The sequence below is a fragment of the Crocodylus siamensis genome, chromosome 9 (genome assembly GCF_052110815.1).
Source record: "Crocodylus siamensis isolate JL-2025a chromosome 9, ASM5211081v1, whole genome shotgun sequence".
NCBI classification, from domain to species: Eukaryota; Metazoa; Chordata; order Crocodylia; family Crocodylidae; genus Crocodylus; species Crocodylus siamensis.
The window spans coordinates 38,833,788-38,851,595 of NC_143403.1; the positions used below are offsets into that span (position 1 = coordinate 38,833,788).

Sequence of the window (17,808 nt, forward strand, 5' to 3'; positions counted from 1 at the left end):
ATCAGGGCAATAATTCTTTTTAATTTTCTTTCTTTTCTATATACATTTGTTTTTGCCTATGTGTTACTGTAACGGGGAACCCTAGCCCTGTTACTAGACGGCAGGTCTAGGGTTCAGAAAGACCCCAGACGACGGAGAAGAGAGGGGGTTGTGTAACAGGGAACCCTAACCTTGTCACTAGAAGACGGATCAGCCCCTTTAAGGACAGAACTTTCTGGCATGGAATGCTGGTAAGGAGAGGGTTAAATACTGAGCCTGGCCAGCTAGTCAGCTGACCAGCAGGGGCAGGTCAGGACTATAAAAAACCCTGGGGAGAACAGCAGTGAGGGCTGGTAGCCGAAGGGGAAGGAGTGCATCCCAGAGCTCCATGAGAGGCTTGGTGAGCAGTCCAAAGGCTGGAAGAGGGGACTACGGAAGCCCTGAGAGATGGCAGCTGCCCCAGAAGCCAGTGGTGGGGAGCCAAAGCAGGAACCCAGTGTAAATGTAAGCTGATATACAGCTGTCTGAGCACATTTTTTTTTATTAGTGGCCGTTATTGCCCATGGATGGGACTGTCCATATTTCTTTTGGTTATTGAATACCCAGTGGTTTGGGTGAGGGTATTAGGGGGAGGAGGCCTCATTTGGGGGCCCACCACAGTGAGGACCCTGGTGCCAGTGAGGCTGTGGCTTTTTGGGGTATATAGGTACTGGCACCATAGGGGGTACAGGATTTTGGGGTGCACTGACAGCACCAGAAGGCACAACCTTAAAAGGCCAGGGTAGCCTGGTACACTTGATGTGTCATTCTAATTTTTTTTTTGGTGGGACTAAGCAAGTCCATCCCATGGTCTTGAACTTGCACCACCCTGGCTGTAGGGCTGGTGGCTAGACTTTTAGGCTAGGGAGACCATGCTTTAGACTGTAGCAGGAAAGAAGGCTAGAGCCTCAGAGTCAAACCCTGTTTGGTGGGTTTAGATGGGGAGGCCTAGCTAGAGAAAGACCGGGGTTAAGGCCTATGGAGGCGAAAGACCCTGACATATGAAATACAATAGGCAGTCTCCCGCTTTCAAGAACATCAACATAATAATTCTGATCAAGACATGGCAGGTGAGTAAAGAACGGGACACAAGAAACCTTAAAGAGGACTCTAAGGGTGCCCCATATAGGGCGCAGATAACAGGGAAAATGGCGCTGGGGAAAGCAACCTGTTACAGTTACATTGCACTTTCTTTCATTGAGATGTATTATACCTGTCAGCCTTTGAGTAATGTGCAAACTGTCCTGAGGGTAGGTTTTAAGGCCCGTGTGCTTGTGAGTGGAGCAGATAAATAGACCAGTACGTACAAGTGGTTCATGATCTAAATAGACAGCAATAAGGCACTTTATTGTGTAGTCAGTCAAAGAGTCTGACCCTGTACCATTAAAATTCTGGGGAGTTCTGCTACTGTCCTGAATGAAAGAAAGACTGATCCCTAACTGTTCCAGCCAGATTTGGATGTCACAGGAGTGCGAATTAGAACTAACCCTACTGAAATCAGTGGAATCCTTGGAATCATAGTGTGAGATTGGGCTGGGCCTGATGGTTTTGGTTTTATGATAATGGGTAGCTCAGAATGTGTTTAATTTCTATGGTGAAGGCATGTGTTCTGTGGTAGTGTATGCCTCCACTACTGCTCAGCATACCATATGGAACTGAAAAGAATATTGCCAGATTTGGGAAGGTTGGTTTAAAAAACTAAGTGTCACCAACATAACTCCTTTTTTAGCATTTATAAAGCCTGCTGCACTGGGATGAACTTGTCCCTGAAAGAAGAGGGAGCCACCGTACTCCCCTCCAGAGGAGGGAAAATGCCTGCCCTGAAGTAAATTGTTAGTCCTGGAATGTAAACCGGAGCTGGGCTTCCAGAAGAAAAGCAGGCCATTCACCAGAGGTTGGGGGACTGTGGGACAGCCCTTGGTTCCAGGAAAGAAACCAACTGCCTGATTGGAAGAACTCTGGTCTGACAGGGATAAGAAGCTCAGAGTTTGACAGACTCAGCATTTAGTTTGTTTTGGACTCCCAGAGACAATGTTGTGGTGATGTTTCCTGCTGAGCCAGGGACATTTGCTGTGAATTAACCTTTCTGGTGTCTGGCGGCTACCTTGTTGGATGTCCACAGCTGTGTCATGCCTGCCTTTGTGAAGCCCCAAAATAGCATGGGTTTACACAGGTCCAGACATGACTGCCTGTGATCACTGGAATATATAATCCTAGGTTATTGCTGTGCCATTTTATCATGGGTTCCTTAGGATTTCAATTTTAAAATAAGGCCACTTTCATCTTCCAACCATACTTGGCTTTATTCCTTCCTAAGGAACATCCCCCTCACCCCCCACGCACCCTCTCTCCCCAGTCTTATTGTAAACCTGAAGCCATCCTATTTTCCTCCTATTTTCCCTATACAGCCGTAAGACCTCTATCATAACTACGGTGCCTCAGGCCAAACAAGGTTCTGGTGATTCTCTCTGAAAGCATCAGTGTCTGAATTCTTATTCAACTGATGTGCTGATAGCCAGCAATGCAGAGTACTCCTTGTGCTCCTCAGGGAATGAATAGTCTCTGTAGCTTTCTTCTCTGAGGATCACAGCAACCAGACCAGGATAGAGTTACTAGTGGTCCACTTAGCCTATACAGTGCCAGATAGCTAAGATGTACATCTGCACAGTAGACAGTGTGGGGAAATAAAATTAATTGTGTATACACACACCTTCTCTGAAAATAGATTGCTGAGATATGAAATGATAGAATTAATAATATTAAACTGGATGAGGAGTAGAATGAAGACCACTCATGAATTATTAGACTTTAATTAACTAAACCAGGGAAATCTATCATTTGTCTCTGCTTTGAACTCCTGAGCTACAGTAAACTCTCAAAGACCGTGGCCTGAGTCTTGTTTTATTTAGTGACAGTGGAAAAGCTTTTAGTTAAATGTATAGAAACCAAAGGTAATTCCATGGAAGTTGTTGAACGAGTGTGATATCAAAATTGAGCCCAGTGGCTTTATAATGGAATGAAATGCTGACGGGTTTCCAATGCTGGTCTCTTAAATATTTCTAACATGCAGCATCAGGCAGCAGTGTGGAGATCTAATAATGTTTCATGCTATTAATTTTGCTGGGTAGAAACCTGCATTGGGAAGTACACTTGATTAAGCTGATATTTGCAGTAGGTTTATAAATGAATCCAAGTGGCTTTGTGTTATTCCATTTTTCTTAATTTTGTTTCTGCACTTGAAATGACTTTATCCATATTCTGTTCTTTGCTCTTTCCAATCTGTTCACTTCTAACCAGGCTAAAAGCATGGTATGCTTCAGGGAATCATTTGAAACTGCAGCCTAATAACTCACCATGTCATATTTCTTTAATTTCTACAAGGGCAATTCTGTGAGATGCTGAGTGCTCTCCCATTTAAGTTCATGGGAATTTTTCTGATTATTTAAAATTTATACTGCAGGAGTGCTTGGGGCTTCAACAGTGTTTGAGGCCTTCCTGTTCTACTTAAAGTCTTGAACTACCCAGTATTAGGCCAAAGTTTGCTAATAAAAATATTTCAATTCTCTCTTTCTCCCTCTATAACTGAGAACTTTCAGTTTTCAGAGATTTTTTTTATTGTGGTGCCCAATGCTAAACGTTGCATCCATTTATGTCAACAAATACATGCACAACAATTTGTAATGTTGTGGGTTGGGTTAAACTTCTTTAGACCTGGAGCTAATTTAAGTACGAAATGACTGCACAGTAACAACCATGCAGTTAGGGGCATGTGTAGACTAGACACACCCAGAGAGGAATGTCAGAGACAGTTACAGAAGGCCTTGTAGCTTGGCCCTGAGTAAAAGCTCCTACACTGTCTTTCTTGGCTGAGTGATGCTGAAAGAAGCTTGGAACTGTGAGTGAAGAAACCATCTCCTATGCTTAAAGAAATAACTCAGTAAATTCTCTATAACAGCTTTGTATAAAAGATATGATTCCATCATCAGGTTTTCCTCTTAACTAAAACATCTCATGACCCCAAATTGTTAGCTAGCCATTCAGGCCAAAAAAGACGACTGTAATAGTAACAGCAGCCATTAGTAGGAAGACATTTTTGTTGATATGCTTATCCTTAGGTATAAATGGTGTTCCTGGAATGTGTTAAGTGCCCTAAATTAGGACCATAGTAGTGGGAGCTGGAAAACATATACTAGATTGCTGATCAGACTCTCTGATAAAATGCATGTTCACAGCCAAGTTACCTAATGTAAGGTAAGGCACAGAGATCTTTGCTTGGCCTCAAACAGGCTTCAGGATTTGTACATGCAGATTTTGCATCTGCCTCTGGTTTTATATTCAATTTTGTGAACACAGAAATAAGATCCTACTGTTCTAAGGTAATTTAAATGCTACAATAACTGTTTATGTCTTTCATTTGTTTTAGGAAGGAGATGTTTGGCCTAATTCTACAGCTGAAATTAATGTGATTTTTAAACCACGAGAAGCCAGAGTCTATCAGCAAACAGTCTACTGTGATATCTCAGGTACAGCATTCCTACTTGCACAGTAAGGAAAAGGAATACTCCCCAGTACAAGGCACCCAGTTACTAGGCCTGTGCGAAGCAAAAAGTATTCACTTTGTATTTGGATTCAGCTGATTCAGAGGGACAGCGATTTGATTCAGTGGTTCGAATCACTGTCCCAATTCGATTTGGCTGATTCTGATTCAGAGATTCGGCACCGATTTGAAGATTTGACCATGGACTATAACAAGGAATCACATAAATACCTATAACTTTGTGATTTTTTTGCAGATGTGGATGAAAAAAAGCAGGGATGGTAGCCCCTTCTGAGGGCGTGAACCCTGCCAAGCTTCAAGGAGATAGGTACAGGGGTGTCTGTGCAAGTATGCCTCAAACTGCTGAAAGCAAAACTCGTAACACTTGTGTGTGTTAAGGCAGAGCGGGATGAAAACAGCTGGGATGGTAGCCCCTCATGCGGGCATGAGGCCTGCCAGGTTTCAGGCAGAGTGGTGCAGGGGTTTCTGTGAAAGTGCACCTCTAGGCTCTGAAAGCAAATTAAAAAATGAAATAGGTGCAGAGTGAGGAGGGTGGCACTCCATCTGCATGTGGATCTTGGTGAAATCCAGCAGCAGGACATTCACCTTCAGGAACACCAGCTGCTCCACAAAGCCAGGATCCAAAGAGATGTGGTGGAGTGTCACAACATCACCAGCAATGCTGAACATCCTCTCGCTTGGAACAGTGGTCAGTGAATAGGACAGGTGTTCCCAGGCAACCATGGCCAGATCCTGCCAGACCTGGCTGCAGGTTGCCCAATAGGTCAAGGGGTTGCAGTGCAGCATCTCCACGTCCTCAGTGAGATATGTAGCCACCGAGGCCTTCACACTACCTGCCTGATTGTGGGGTCTGGTGCCTCAGGACCCCAACACTGAAGCCATGCCGTTGGCCCACATTAGCAGCAGCTATGGTGGAGGAGATTGGCTTGTGGTTGGAGTACTGGCACAGAAAAGTGGATTCCTCTCTTTCTCTTCCCCCTGCTTGTGCCCTTCTGCCTCCCTGACTCTGTTCAATCACCTCTGTCCAGTGATTGAGGGTTTTGCTACTGCAGACACTCCCCTTCACCCTCAGGTCAAACATGCCCACCAGAACGTGGATCATACTGGACTATAATGGATCCAGCCATTTTTTGATGCCCTTCTTCAGCTGCTTCACCAGTGTCTGCACCTCTGGTGAAAGCGGCTTGCCCCAGCCAGAAACATCGATCCCCTGGAACTTCTCCATGTCATTTTCTCAAGCTCCTTCACTATAGGGATCACCTGGCTCAGGAGGATATCGCCAGCATTGAGCCTCCCTGTGGCCTCAAGGAATGGCTTGAGAACCACCAAAATCTGCAAGATAGTACCTGTTGCAGAGCACTCAGGTGCCCTGCACCTGAGAGCAGAAAACAGCTCAGGAGAGACCCCTTAGTGGCAAGAAGGGGGAGGCTCAGCTGCCAATCACCAGGGCAGCCAGAATCACAGGTGCTGGTTGTTAGGGCAACCGGTGGAGCCAGCTGACAGGAAGGGGCAGGGCTTAGCCCTTCTTAAGCCCCAGGCGTGAGGCTAGGAGGGCAGTTCCCCTCTGGTGGCCAAGGGTGGGGAGCTTGGCCAGTGCAGACAGAGGGAAGAAGCCTGACTTCATGAGCATCCCCTGATCGCTGCTATGGGTTGGAGTATTTCTCAGGAGGGATTGAATGTTGTTTGGCTGGATGGTTTAGTTTTTATGTTATAGCACGGGGGCTTTGTGTTTTTGTGTTTGCTGTTTTGACTGGAGGACCAGGTGAGGCTATTAGGGGTTGGAGGAGGCCTCATAGGGACTCCACAGTAGCATGGGGACCCTGATGCTAGAGAGGGTACAGCATTTGGGGTGCATTGGCCCCAGCGCCAGAACAAGGGGGCAGTGAGAAGGCCCAGAGCAAGGGGGGTGGGGCAGCGAGAAGCCCCAAGGAGGTAAAGGAGAGGGCCAAGTCACAACGGAGCCCAGGTCAAAAACTACGTCAGTACTATCTGTGTGGTGTAGGGGTGGAAAAGGAGCTGCAGATAGCACCCCCTGGCACTGGGGCACATACAGTGGGAAGCCTCCTGCTAATTACATCAGTCAATTAATCAATTAAGATCAAGGTATGGCAGGTGAGTAAGCAGGCGGTTGACCCATAACAGAAGGGTGGAGTCACCAATAGAAGGGCTCCAGTAGAGATACTCCTGTCACAGTATCCCACCCTGTTTTATTAAGGCGACCACTGAACCCAGTCTCCCCAAGAAAAGCCATCTCATGGATGGCCTTCTGTTGTTCAACCAGCCTTTCCAGCATCAGGTATGTGGAGTTCCACCAAATCTCCACATCCTGCATGATTTTGTGCTACAGGATGCTCAGCTCTGCCTGGTTGTCCTGCAGCATCTTGCCCCGCTTCATGGTCTGGTGGAAGTAGCCCACAGCCTTTCTGCATTTCAAAATGAGCTGGCTGGTAGTGACGGCACCATAACTGGGAGCCCTGTCCCCTTCCAAGGCATCCCTGACTATGAGATGGAACTTGTGTGCCACACAGCTGATGCCAACACCACCTTCACCATATTGACCTTGTTGTCAGTGACCATGAACCTGTGGCTGAGCTTATCCTGCCCAATGAGACACCCCTGCACCATGAGGTTCATGGCCATCATGATCTCCCTTGCCATGTGGGACTCATCCATTGCCTTCACTTAAAGGAGAGCCCACCGATGCCCTGACTGATCTAACCAGTGCCCTGTGAGGGAGAGGTAGGCACGATCTCCATCCTGGCTACTCCAGATGTCTGAGGTGAAGTGCAAGGCTGTCTGTGGACCTGTCTTCCGCAGCTTCTCCCTCAAGTGTTCCCTGCCTGCCTCATACAGGGAAGGCACCACCATCCTACTAAAGGTGGTTTGTGCAGGCACTTGGTACAATGGGGCCACAAGTGCCATGAACTGCCTGAACCCTGGATGCTCAACAAAGGAGAAGGGCCGGCTATTTGGAGCAAGCATCTGCCCAATGCTTTGGGTGACCTCACTCGTCTTGGGAATGCAGGGACTTCTTTTTGGGTGGTGCAGGGACGGGCAGTGCTACCACTTCCTTGCTTCCCACTAGCCCCAGAATACTCATTGCTGCCAGGAAAAAGGGTGCATCTGTGTTTGGGGTGGGGGGAACTTCCAGCTCTCCCTCTGCCTCCTCTCCCTCTCTTGTCGGAAGACCTGGTACCTGCCTTTCCAGCACATTTCATAATGTTTGGTGTGCTGCAAAATGTGTGTGTATGTAATACTTGTTGTGCTTTATTGTGCTGTGATAACACTGTCAGGGAAAATACAGATTTCTTTTTGTGGGTGGGAAAGAAGACAGATTAACAAGAACAAATAAGATGATTTGGGGGAAACAGAAGTTGAAAGCAATGGATAAAGATAACAATAGGGATTGTAGGCAAGGATAAGTAGAAAAGGATTGAATACAATTTACATGAAGAGAGACTACCTAGCAAGAGACTAAGACTTTCAGACACCACTTCTCCAACAGCTCACAAAAGGCACAGATCACTTCACACACCACTTTATACGTTGTTTTTTTGTCCCTACCCCAGAGCACTGTGATTGGAAGACAACTCAGAGAAAGATCACAGTCACTGGCCAGCTACAGATGTCAATATCAGAGCAGTTCCCCCCCACCCCCAGCCCTTTCCATATATGGAAGATCACCCCATTCCCATCCCTCTTCTCAGTTTCTGTTTGCCGCAAGCCTTCCGAATCTCTCTGAATTGATTCAGACGCTGCTGATTTGATTTGGACCTTTTAATGGGTCTCCCAGTTAGATTTCTGATTTGGAGATTCAGCCACTAAATTGAGCCAAATCTCCTCCTAATGAATTGGCTACTGAAGCTTTGCACAGCCCTACCAGTTATATACAAGAAGAATCCTTTTAGATAGACTAACCAGAATACTCACAGATCTACATCTGGATAAATAGTTTGTAGTTAACAAAAGGAGAAGTCTTGTGGGTAAGGCTGCAGGGTGGAATCCAGCAGATCTTTGCAGACTCCCTGTGTGACCTCAAGCAACTAACTTAATCTTTTTTGTGGCACAACTGTTTACCTGAAAAAATCCACAATAACAATAGTTTCTTTTTCCTGCTCTTTGTATTATATATATCCATAAATTTCTTCAGTGCATAATTCACAGTTGCTTGCCATTTGCTTGCTATGAGTAATTGCATCTCTTGCTACACTCAGCCCTGATTCCTGCATCCACATGAATGAGTGCAGGAGGCCAATAGTTGCAGGTGCCTTAGTTAATTACTAATTAATGTCTCTGGATCTGTTGACTTACTGAACTTATAAACAAAGAGTTTAACTTGTAAATTTTACAGACTAGTAGGTAGATGACTTGAAGCTGGCTTCCAGCAAATATTTGAACTAAGAATAATCTAGATATTCATACAAGTAAAGCTTCATCAATGTTTGTAGTAAGCAAACATGAAAAGGCTGGAAACACTATAATCCACATTCTTTTTTAGATTTTTCTGGATAAACATGGAAACTGTTTTGCTTACTTTCCCAGCAGCTCCACACAGCACGTTTCAGAATTCTGTACCTAGGGAGGCAGGTATTAACAAAATGCAGTAACCTCTCTATATTAGGGTTATGACCAATTTCTGTTGTAAAGCACTACCATAGGAGCCCTTATAGGTTTGGACTCTAAATCCTTAGTTCTAGAGAAGAAAAAGCTTTTATAGATTCCCAAGTCTAATAATACTCACTTTTTTAACTTCATGATCCCATGACTTGTCTAACCTATTTTCTTAAATTGTAAAGTGGACTTTTATTTGTGGCCACAGTAGTTACAAAAAGTGGGGTAGGGACAACACAAACCACAACAGATTCTATAAACCTTTATTTTAAAAAAACAGTGAAAGTTATTAAGTGACCATGAGATCTTTGTGTATCACATTATTTATTATGAAGTTTAAGCATGTAAAAGCAAGGAAGTGACAGTGGCTCTCAACCTTTTTAGAGTCAAGGAACCCCTTGATAGACTCAAGGCATGTGTCAGAAAATACCATCTCTTAGTTTTCACTTGCTTTTGACTATAGAAAAATTATAGAGCAATTCTTCTGGTGCATAGAACTCAGAAAGACCACAGCAGGGCAGAAAGTTTTTGACAGTATGGATTCCTATTTGAAATCTCAAGTTTATCTTGTGACTTATGTTTGCTAACATTGTGCTTAATAGTGCTAGGATGGTGTGGCACCCCATGGCATCCTTGACAGGATCTCAAGGCACCCCAGGGTAATGCAGTACTCTGGTTCAGAATTTTTTATGTAAGGCCACCATAAATATTACATTTATCACATTGCATGTCTACACAACATACCTAACTAGTCCCAATAGCCATAGTACAGTTCACTGTTAAGGACAGTATCCAGGTTCAGGTTTCTGATTTCATCATTGGAGGCTAGAACATTGGAGCTCCTGAAAACTCTCAGCTCCTTGGAAAGAGGAAGAATGGGTCTTTCGTTGTTCTCTTCCCATGTCCCACTGGAGGTAGACATGATGAGAGGCAGTGCCTAGAGATTCTGAACATGACTATCTTTCTCATCTGAGGGGGAAGGCCAGCTTTATGTGAGTTTCAAAATAGAAGGAATAAAATAAATAATTTCCTGGGGCTTCAGGAAACTTCTGAGATGGAGAGAATAAAAGAATAAAAGGAAGGTCTTCTTGGGACTTCAAGAGAGAACTGGAAAGTGCATCTGAAGGGGAAAAATGGTATGAATGTATTTTACTGCAGTGCCCTTCAAGGCATTCATCTCCCATCTGTACCCTTGATACAGCTAACCTTCCACAACCTGCTAAAACTTGAATGCTGGACATACTGAAATCTGTGACAGAGCTTCCATGAGCTTCAGTGGAGCCTCAACTTTCTTTTATGAAGTTTATACTGTTACTGATGCAATATGGAGATATCTTCTGACAACGTCCAACATTAAGTTCCTGATATAGCCAGCTCTGCAGTATCCATGAAATATAGATACTCAGCCCTATAATTAATATCAGGCCTGTGAAATATAAGTCTCTTCTTTGTGAGTGGGCAGTTGGACTTCTGCTATATCTATTTCAACATTATATCTTTATATTTAATGTATAAAACAAAGGCTTTACAACTCATATTTCCTAGCTGGGAGGTAATCAAATAGTCACCTCTCAAGGCTTTGAGACCATAAAAAAACAGCTTATCATTTGAAAGATCTAAGGCTGTCACAGGGCAGATTTTATAGTCATATATACAGTCAACCTCTGCTATCACAGTCCTTTCTTTCAATAATAAGTAATTCAGGATGGTCTTAAATTATCACACAAGAGGGTTAGAGAAGAATCTAAAATGTTATTTCCTTTAATACCAGATTTTTAATAAATTGTGAGCTTGAAACAAAAGTAACTTGTTAAAAAATAGAAAGATGTTTTTTCCTGGAGCTTTACAATGTCACTTGTACTGCAAGGACTTATCTTAGGCTGTGATTCACATGCTTTGTGCTACTCCAGTGGTTTAAAATAGCCTATAAACACAAAGGCTCTGTTCTGAGCTCTTTAACAGGCCAATATGGGAAAATTAGCAACTTATAAACTATAAGCACAAATGCAGGATAGATAGCTTATATTTATGTGGTGAGGGGACATTAGTGGTATATGTCCAATCTGGTCTCTTCAGAGATGGATCCACAGGGGTTGTGCCAATATGGATACACTCCCTTCTGCCCCTACCACTACTGTCCCCGGCTGATTCAAATGCAGGGGGAGCCCCAGAGCCACACCTGCAGCTGTCCAGGGTGCTAGGTTTAGCAGGGAACATCAGCAGCATCATTCAGGTTCCTCCTTCCAGAGCCTGCTCACAGCCAGTGTGGGATACAGAGGCGGGGAGGAAGGGAGGGAGGAGGGCAGGGTGGGAGTAGGGGCTAGAAGAAGAAAGTTATGTGCTAGTGCCACTGTACCCAGCTGAGTCTGGCTCCCCATATAGCTATTCCCTGGAGCCCCCAGCTGGAGGAGGGCAGGAGTGGCTCCAGCCATCCCTTGCTCCCTTCCCTCCATTGTTGAAGGGGCAGCATGCCGTGCCCCTTTGTAGTAAATCCTGGATTTGTCCATGGGTCTTTTGTACTTAAAAGCATACCACCTGTAATCAAGGAAAGACTTTGCCAAGGCTCAGTGCACTGAACACTAAGTTCTAACCATTTACATTCACAATGGCCATAACTGAGTGCTGCACACCTCTGAAGATTAGGTTCTTATTTAGGAGTCTAAATAGGAGCTCAACACTTGAGATTCTGCCCCTGAGTTTCTTGGACGATCTGACTTACATAGCCAAAATTATTTTGGTACATATTACACCCTAAAGAAATGGCCAATGCTTCATGGTTCTTAAGTAATTCTAGGTTGTAACTTTCAGGGCTTCAACCAACCTCTAAACATAAAAGACCAGCATGAGACCAACATGAGGACAAATTATCCCACCTGTACCTTCTGGAGGTTCCCATACTTTCCCAAAGCAGCTGGTTCTGGCCCTTGTCAGAGACAAGATCCTGAACTGGATGGGTCATTTCAACCTGACAGTTCTTGCCCTTGGGTCTTGTTACTGAAAATTTGATCTTCTTCACAGGCCGTGAGACCCGACTCCCCCTGCGTATCAGAGGGGAAGGAATGGGTCCCAAGCTCATCTTCAGTTTTGACCAGCTAGATATTGGGAAGATCTTCATTGGGTCAACACACAGTTATGAGGTGAGTACTTGGCTCATGACGTACGTACAACAGATATCCTAACTCCTTACTGAACAGCCTTGCAGTCAAGGGAAAGTAACTCTGCAGATCAGGGAGCTTCTTGCACTCCACAGCTTCAGGTAACTCAAGCTGGTGCACCTGGTGTCTTCAGTATAAGCTCCAAATGAGCACACTCGGGGCTTTCTGAATGGCTCTGAAAATCATGTCTTCGGAAGGTATGTATTCCCTTGTGAAGTGGTGATTGCAGCTTGCTTCTAGGAAGGCACTTTTTCTTGCCACATCCTTCTTATAGGGTTTCTAGATCAGATATTTTGAGTGGAATAAGATGCACTTTTAACATTAAAACAGTATACATACACAGTAGGGCTGTGCAAAGCGGCACCATTTCGTTTTGCCTTGAGTTTTGATGGTTCAACGGAACACCATTCCTTTTTGAATTTCATTTCAATTCGAAACAGCTGTTCCATTCTGTCAAAACAGAAAGGCTGTTTCGACATTCCACTGAGGATGAGGAGTCAGCCAGCTGGGTTGACTCCCCATCCCCTGCGCTAGATTGCGCTGGGGCAGGGAGTCAGCCCAGCCCCAGTGTGATCTAGTGTGGAGGATGGACAGTCAACCCAGCTGGGCTGACTTCCCACCCCCAGCGCGATCTAGCGCTGGGGAGGATGGGAAGTCAGCCCAGCTGGGCTGAGTTCCTTTTTCCAGTGCTATGGTCAAAATGTTTCAACTAGCCTTGTTTTGTTTCAAGGCTGTTTTGCAGCCCTTTTTTTTGTTTCAGTTTTGCTGTTTTGACCTTAAAATGAGTCAAAACAGTGTCAAAACGAAACAGCCAGCAAAATTTCACACAGCCCTAATACGCAGCCACTACTCTGCATGTAAAGGACAGCTCTTGACTTGGTTCATGTCCCGCTGTGCTGTGATTATTAAGAAGACACCATAGCTGCAACAAGGTTGCTGCATTTGAATTCAGATTCCCAGAAGTTTGCTGCAAACAACCCTCTTGTTCAATATATCCTGTAATTCCTAAGATTAAGGGAATACCATTTCCTCTGTTATTTCAAAATTGTTCTTTGTAAATGATTCCAAATACATCTCACTCCCCAGCCTTCACACAGTTTGCAGCAAGGACTTTAAGAATCGTTAAGAAACAGAGAGTTTCTGCAAAGGAATGTCCTGATCATTTCCCCCCTACAAAAGCATCAAATATTAGCACAAATGGAAAACACAGCAACCTAAAGAGGTATTAAATGAGGCAATGCATCATACTGGACATTTTTGAAAGCATGGGTATGGCAGGGAAGGACATGTAAAGGTGTTTTCTTACAAAAATATTTTGCTGTTTATGAATTTTTAATGCCAATGCCTTATTGTTTCTTTCTCTATCCATTTATTATTTTCTGTACTTGAGAAAATTTGAATAACTGGATGTTGCCCTTAGTCAAATGCGTTTCTTGGCAGCTATGCAGTGAGTAAAATTTATCATGGTGCAGCCTCTGTTAGGTATCTAGTGTGACTGAGAAGCAAGGTGTGTGAGAGGCCCATGTAGTTTTATGCTTACTTTTATTTCCTCTATTGAGGAATAGGGCAGTGTGAACTACATGCAGCAGCCACATTTAAAAACAAATCACATTTTTTTGCTTCTGATGCAATTCCTTTGCCAGATTCTGCAAGGACAAAAAGTAGTAAAGAGAAAAACAAAAGCCCAGACCCTAAAATAGATTAAATGTGTCTATGGAAGTGGCAGGATTTTGCCCTGGAGCAGTCAGGAAATTTACAACTTTGCTTTGGGCAAAATTTGTCAGTGACACACTGCCAACATTTGCTGGAAAAAGTGGTGACATTTTGACCAGCATAAAGGGTCTGATCTTGAGAGAAGTTGAGCCTGTTCTGGCTCTTGTTCCAGCCAGTGGGCTTTGTGGGTGCTTAGGAACTTTCAGAATCTAATCCCAAATCACATTTGTTTTTGAGTAATTATAAAATTCATAGACTATGCTTCTGAATCTTTGCGAGATGACAGTTGTTTGAATGGGAGGTTGAGGGGTAGCACGCACCGTGTTTCTCAGCTGGCATATAGAGTTCAGTCAAGATAAGATAACCAGCAAATTAAATAAAAAAGAAAAGGCCCTGCATTGAATCGGTATTGTGGATGCCTCTGGAAATAGTAAGAATGATATTTTAAAGTGCAATAAACAGCAGGTGACCTTGTTACATGCAAAGAATGGTGGTCAATAAAACGAGAAGTGGGTTAATAAAAATTGCACTTCAGTATCATTCCACCTATCATCTGATTACCCCAAAGCACTTTTCAAGGGTAGGATAAGCAACCAAGTAATAAATATAAGGATACTCCCTGGGAAGGGTGTGATTGGGTATCTGTATAATATGTTTTGTCACATCATTTGCACATGAAACTGGGGAATTTTGCTATTATATTGCCTGCATTTAAATTGATATCTGTTTTTGTCTAATCTACCTATCTATAAAACACAAAGTTATAACATTTCTGTTTGCAGTGGTTTATGTTCCCAGCTCTAAACAAGAAATGTGTATTGTTAATGTGATTATTACCACAGAGCCAGTGCCTTCAGCTTAGTGTTGGAGTAGGAATCAAATTCATTCAGCACCCTGCAGGATGAGTGCCCATCACGAGCAACATGGTCATAGAATGATTCGTCGGTAGTGGTGGGATTGTTCCTGGCTACTCTTTGGCAATGGAGCTAACCCAGAAGAGTCTTGCTGAGTGTCTGTCTTGCACTGCATGTTCAGCATAGAGGATTGTTTTCTCTTTTCAAAGTCATTGGTGTAAATCCAGAGTAACCCTTTTTATTTATTTGGAATTACTGCAGATTTACATGAGTGTAAGGGAGTGCAGCATTTGACCCATTGTATTTTCCTTGGCTTCCAACTGGCAGTGTCAAGTCACTCCTCCCCCACCCCTACACACACTTTACAGATGTTAATCATTTAATTAGAAAACAAATCAATTCAATATGTGAGAAAGGAAGGTTTCTCGTATGTTTTCTTTCTATCCTTTTTCCTGTTGCAGGCAATTCTGTCTAACAAAGGAGCCATTGATGCCCTGTTTAACTTGATCCCTGCATCTACTGCTCTTGGCTCTTGTTTCACCTTTGATCCCAAGGAAGGCATTATTCTGCCAGGTGGGCTTCAAACCATCCAAATCTCATTCAGTTCCACCATCTTAGGAGAGTTCGTGGAGGAGTTTAGGTTCAACATAAATGGATCACCCAAGTCTGTGAACCTGACTATTAGGTAAGATGGATTATAGCGATTATTCTTAGATCATTTGCATTCTCACAACATCTCTGGTTTTAGATAGTTTTTACTCTCCCCGGGCTCCTATGTAGTGAGTATTTCCATCTCGTTTTACAGATGGACATATGGAGGCCCTGAGAAGGTAAGAGATTTTGTCCAGAGTCGCGCCAGAGCCAAGACTAGAAGCCAGGATCATGGTTCCTTGTCCTCAGCAATAACCATAATCTACCCACTGTTTCTTAGGTGTTACCACATTTATATGGTGAAGTGTAAGGTTCTGTGAAGGGAGGAGTTTCTGCAAACTAATTTACCTTGGAGATTTCCTGTCCCTCAATGAGTGGCATTCACAACTGGGCAACCATTCAAATCAGGCCAGTTGAGCACTTCGGGATAATCCATTTGCATCAACTTCTGCCATGCAGTGGCAATCTTATGAGGCCCATTTGTATCCACATGCAAAGAATTGTCATGGGTACCAGTGTAGTGTTTTCTGTGTCATTGCTCATTCTAAAAGAAAGAGTCTCTCCTGGAGAAATATTTGAATGAGGATTGTACAGAAAGGCAGCTACATGGGAAGGACTGCCCCAGCTAGTGAGCTCCGATACTTCTGGTTGTTTTAAGGGCACTTTGGAAGTGCTCAGTGTCTGGAGGATTTAGAAGGTGGAAGAACTCATTTTTTAACTATGTTCAAGGTAAGAGTTGGCCATTTGTACCTTAGCAGTCATTGTGTCATCTGAAACCTACTTGAGCATTGGATAGGTAACTTTCTGGTGCTGGAACATCCTAATTTTTGCTATACATAGTACACTAGGGAAATTAATAAATAGCCTCATTCTGTGATGTACTGAGTGTTGTAGCTCCTCCTTTTGAAAATTAGTTGGGATCATCTTGAGAAACTTGTCCCAAAGCAGGGAACACCAGATCACTGTTGACAGTGAGACTCTGGAACCTATCAATGTTGCAAAGTGGGTTCAGCTTGGTTGTGTAACTGGAACCTGGCATTTTCATCCAAAGATAGAGCAGGCAGCACAGCAGCAGCTAGTAGCATATTGCACTTGACTAGGTAATTCCTATTCTTAGCAACAGCAAGTGCTGTGGTAGTTCATATATCTCATGAGATAAATGTTGATTCACAAGATCATTAATTTTACAGATAACACGAAAAGAAAAAGAATAGTGAAAATTAAGCTGTATCTGGTTTAAAGAATAATCTTCACAATTTGAATTAATGTGGGGGCAGAATACAGAATTGAAGGGCCAATTCTGCTGCCTTCTCCAACCTTTGTTGGGCACCATAATGATGAGAGAGGCTGCCAATGTAGAGAGGCATTGTCATGTGATAAGAGAAGACTCTTTCAGTGCTGGAGAAACATAGAGCTACTTTATGCTATCACAGTTGTTCCCCCTTATAAGCCTGAAGGATGGGATATATTGAGGCTGGTGGAGCAGTTGCTCATCACTTTGGAGATACTGGGCTGGGGTGCAGTTTACAGGCAGCCCTTGGAAGGTCCTTCTTATATTTGTCCAAAGGCATTCTGAAATAAAATTACTTCAACCACAAGTATAGGAGAGTGCTACCATGCTGGTAAGCATCAACTATATTGTGAACATAAAGTAAGGCTATGCATGTATTACTGTTAATAGATTCAATAAAAAGCATCTTCAGATTCTCATATGCACGTTCCAAACATTCCTGTATGTCACAGTCTGCATTTGCCGTGGGTTGCAGGAGTGAAGACATGCCACATATCAGTTCTCTAGTCCTAAAAGCTAAGTAATCTCCATGCTAGGCATTGAACTAGTTAACATGGAAGAGGAAAAGGCTGTCTGGTAGGTATTTTATTGTTATACATTTGTCTTCTTGGTCCAGTCAGAAACAGCAATAAAGGAGGCTTGTATCGGAGCAGTATATTGCCTATATCCCAAATTGTTGTGCTGCTACTGTATAAATACTGGTCCAGGCACATTTAGAATCCTGTTTAAAGCATCTTATTTGAAAAGAGACATAGTATGACGTGTACAGCATATAGGACCGCAGATTATAAATGGAATGGAAGAGACCATACATGAAGAGAGGATGACAAATCTGGGGATATTTAGCTTGTAGAGATGAGTAAAAGATGGTGTGATTGCATCAGTTACATTAACAGAGATGTTACTAAGTTCCATGATCTACTTTAAGCTGTTGAATAGACCAGAGCTGGGGGTAGT

The 17,808-nt window shown here is 43.5% G+C and overlaps 1 protein-coding gene across 1 annotated transcript in view; it reads left to right on the plus strand.

Moving 5' to 3' along the window:
* Positions 1–17,808, plus strand: part of LOC149857377 (axonemal central pair apparatus protein HYDIN-like) — a 218,157-nt gene that overhangs the window by 110,551 nt on the left and 89,798 nt on the right. Inside the window, exons 9-11 of the mRNA XM_090063943.1 lie at positions 4,442–4,541; positions 12,206–12,324; positions 15,371–15,594. Of these exons, the coding sequence (XP_089920069.1) occupies positions 4,442–4,541; positions 12,206–12,324; positions 15,371–15,594 (443 nt within the window). The remainder of the gene's footprint in view (positions 1–4,441; positions 4,542–12,205; positions 12,325–15,370; positions 15,595–17,808) is intronic.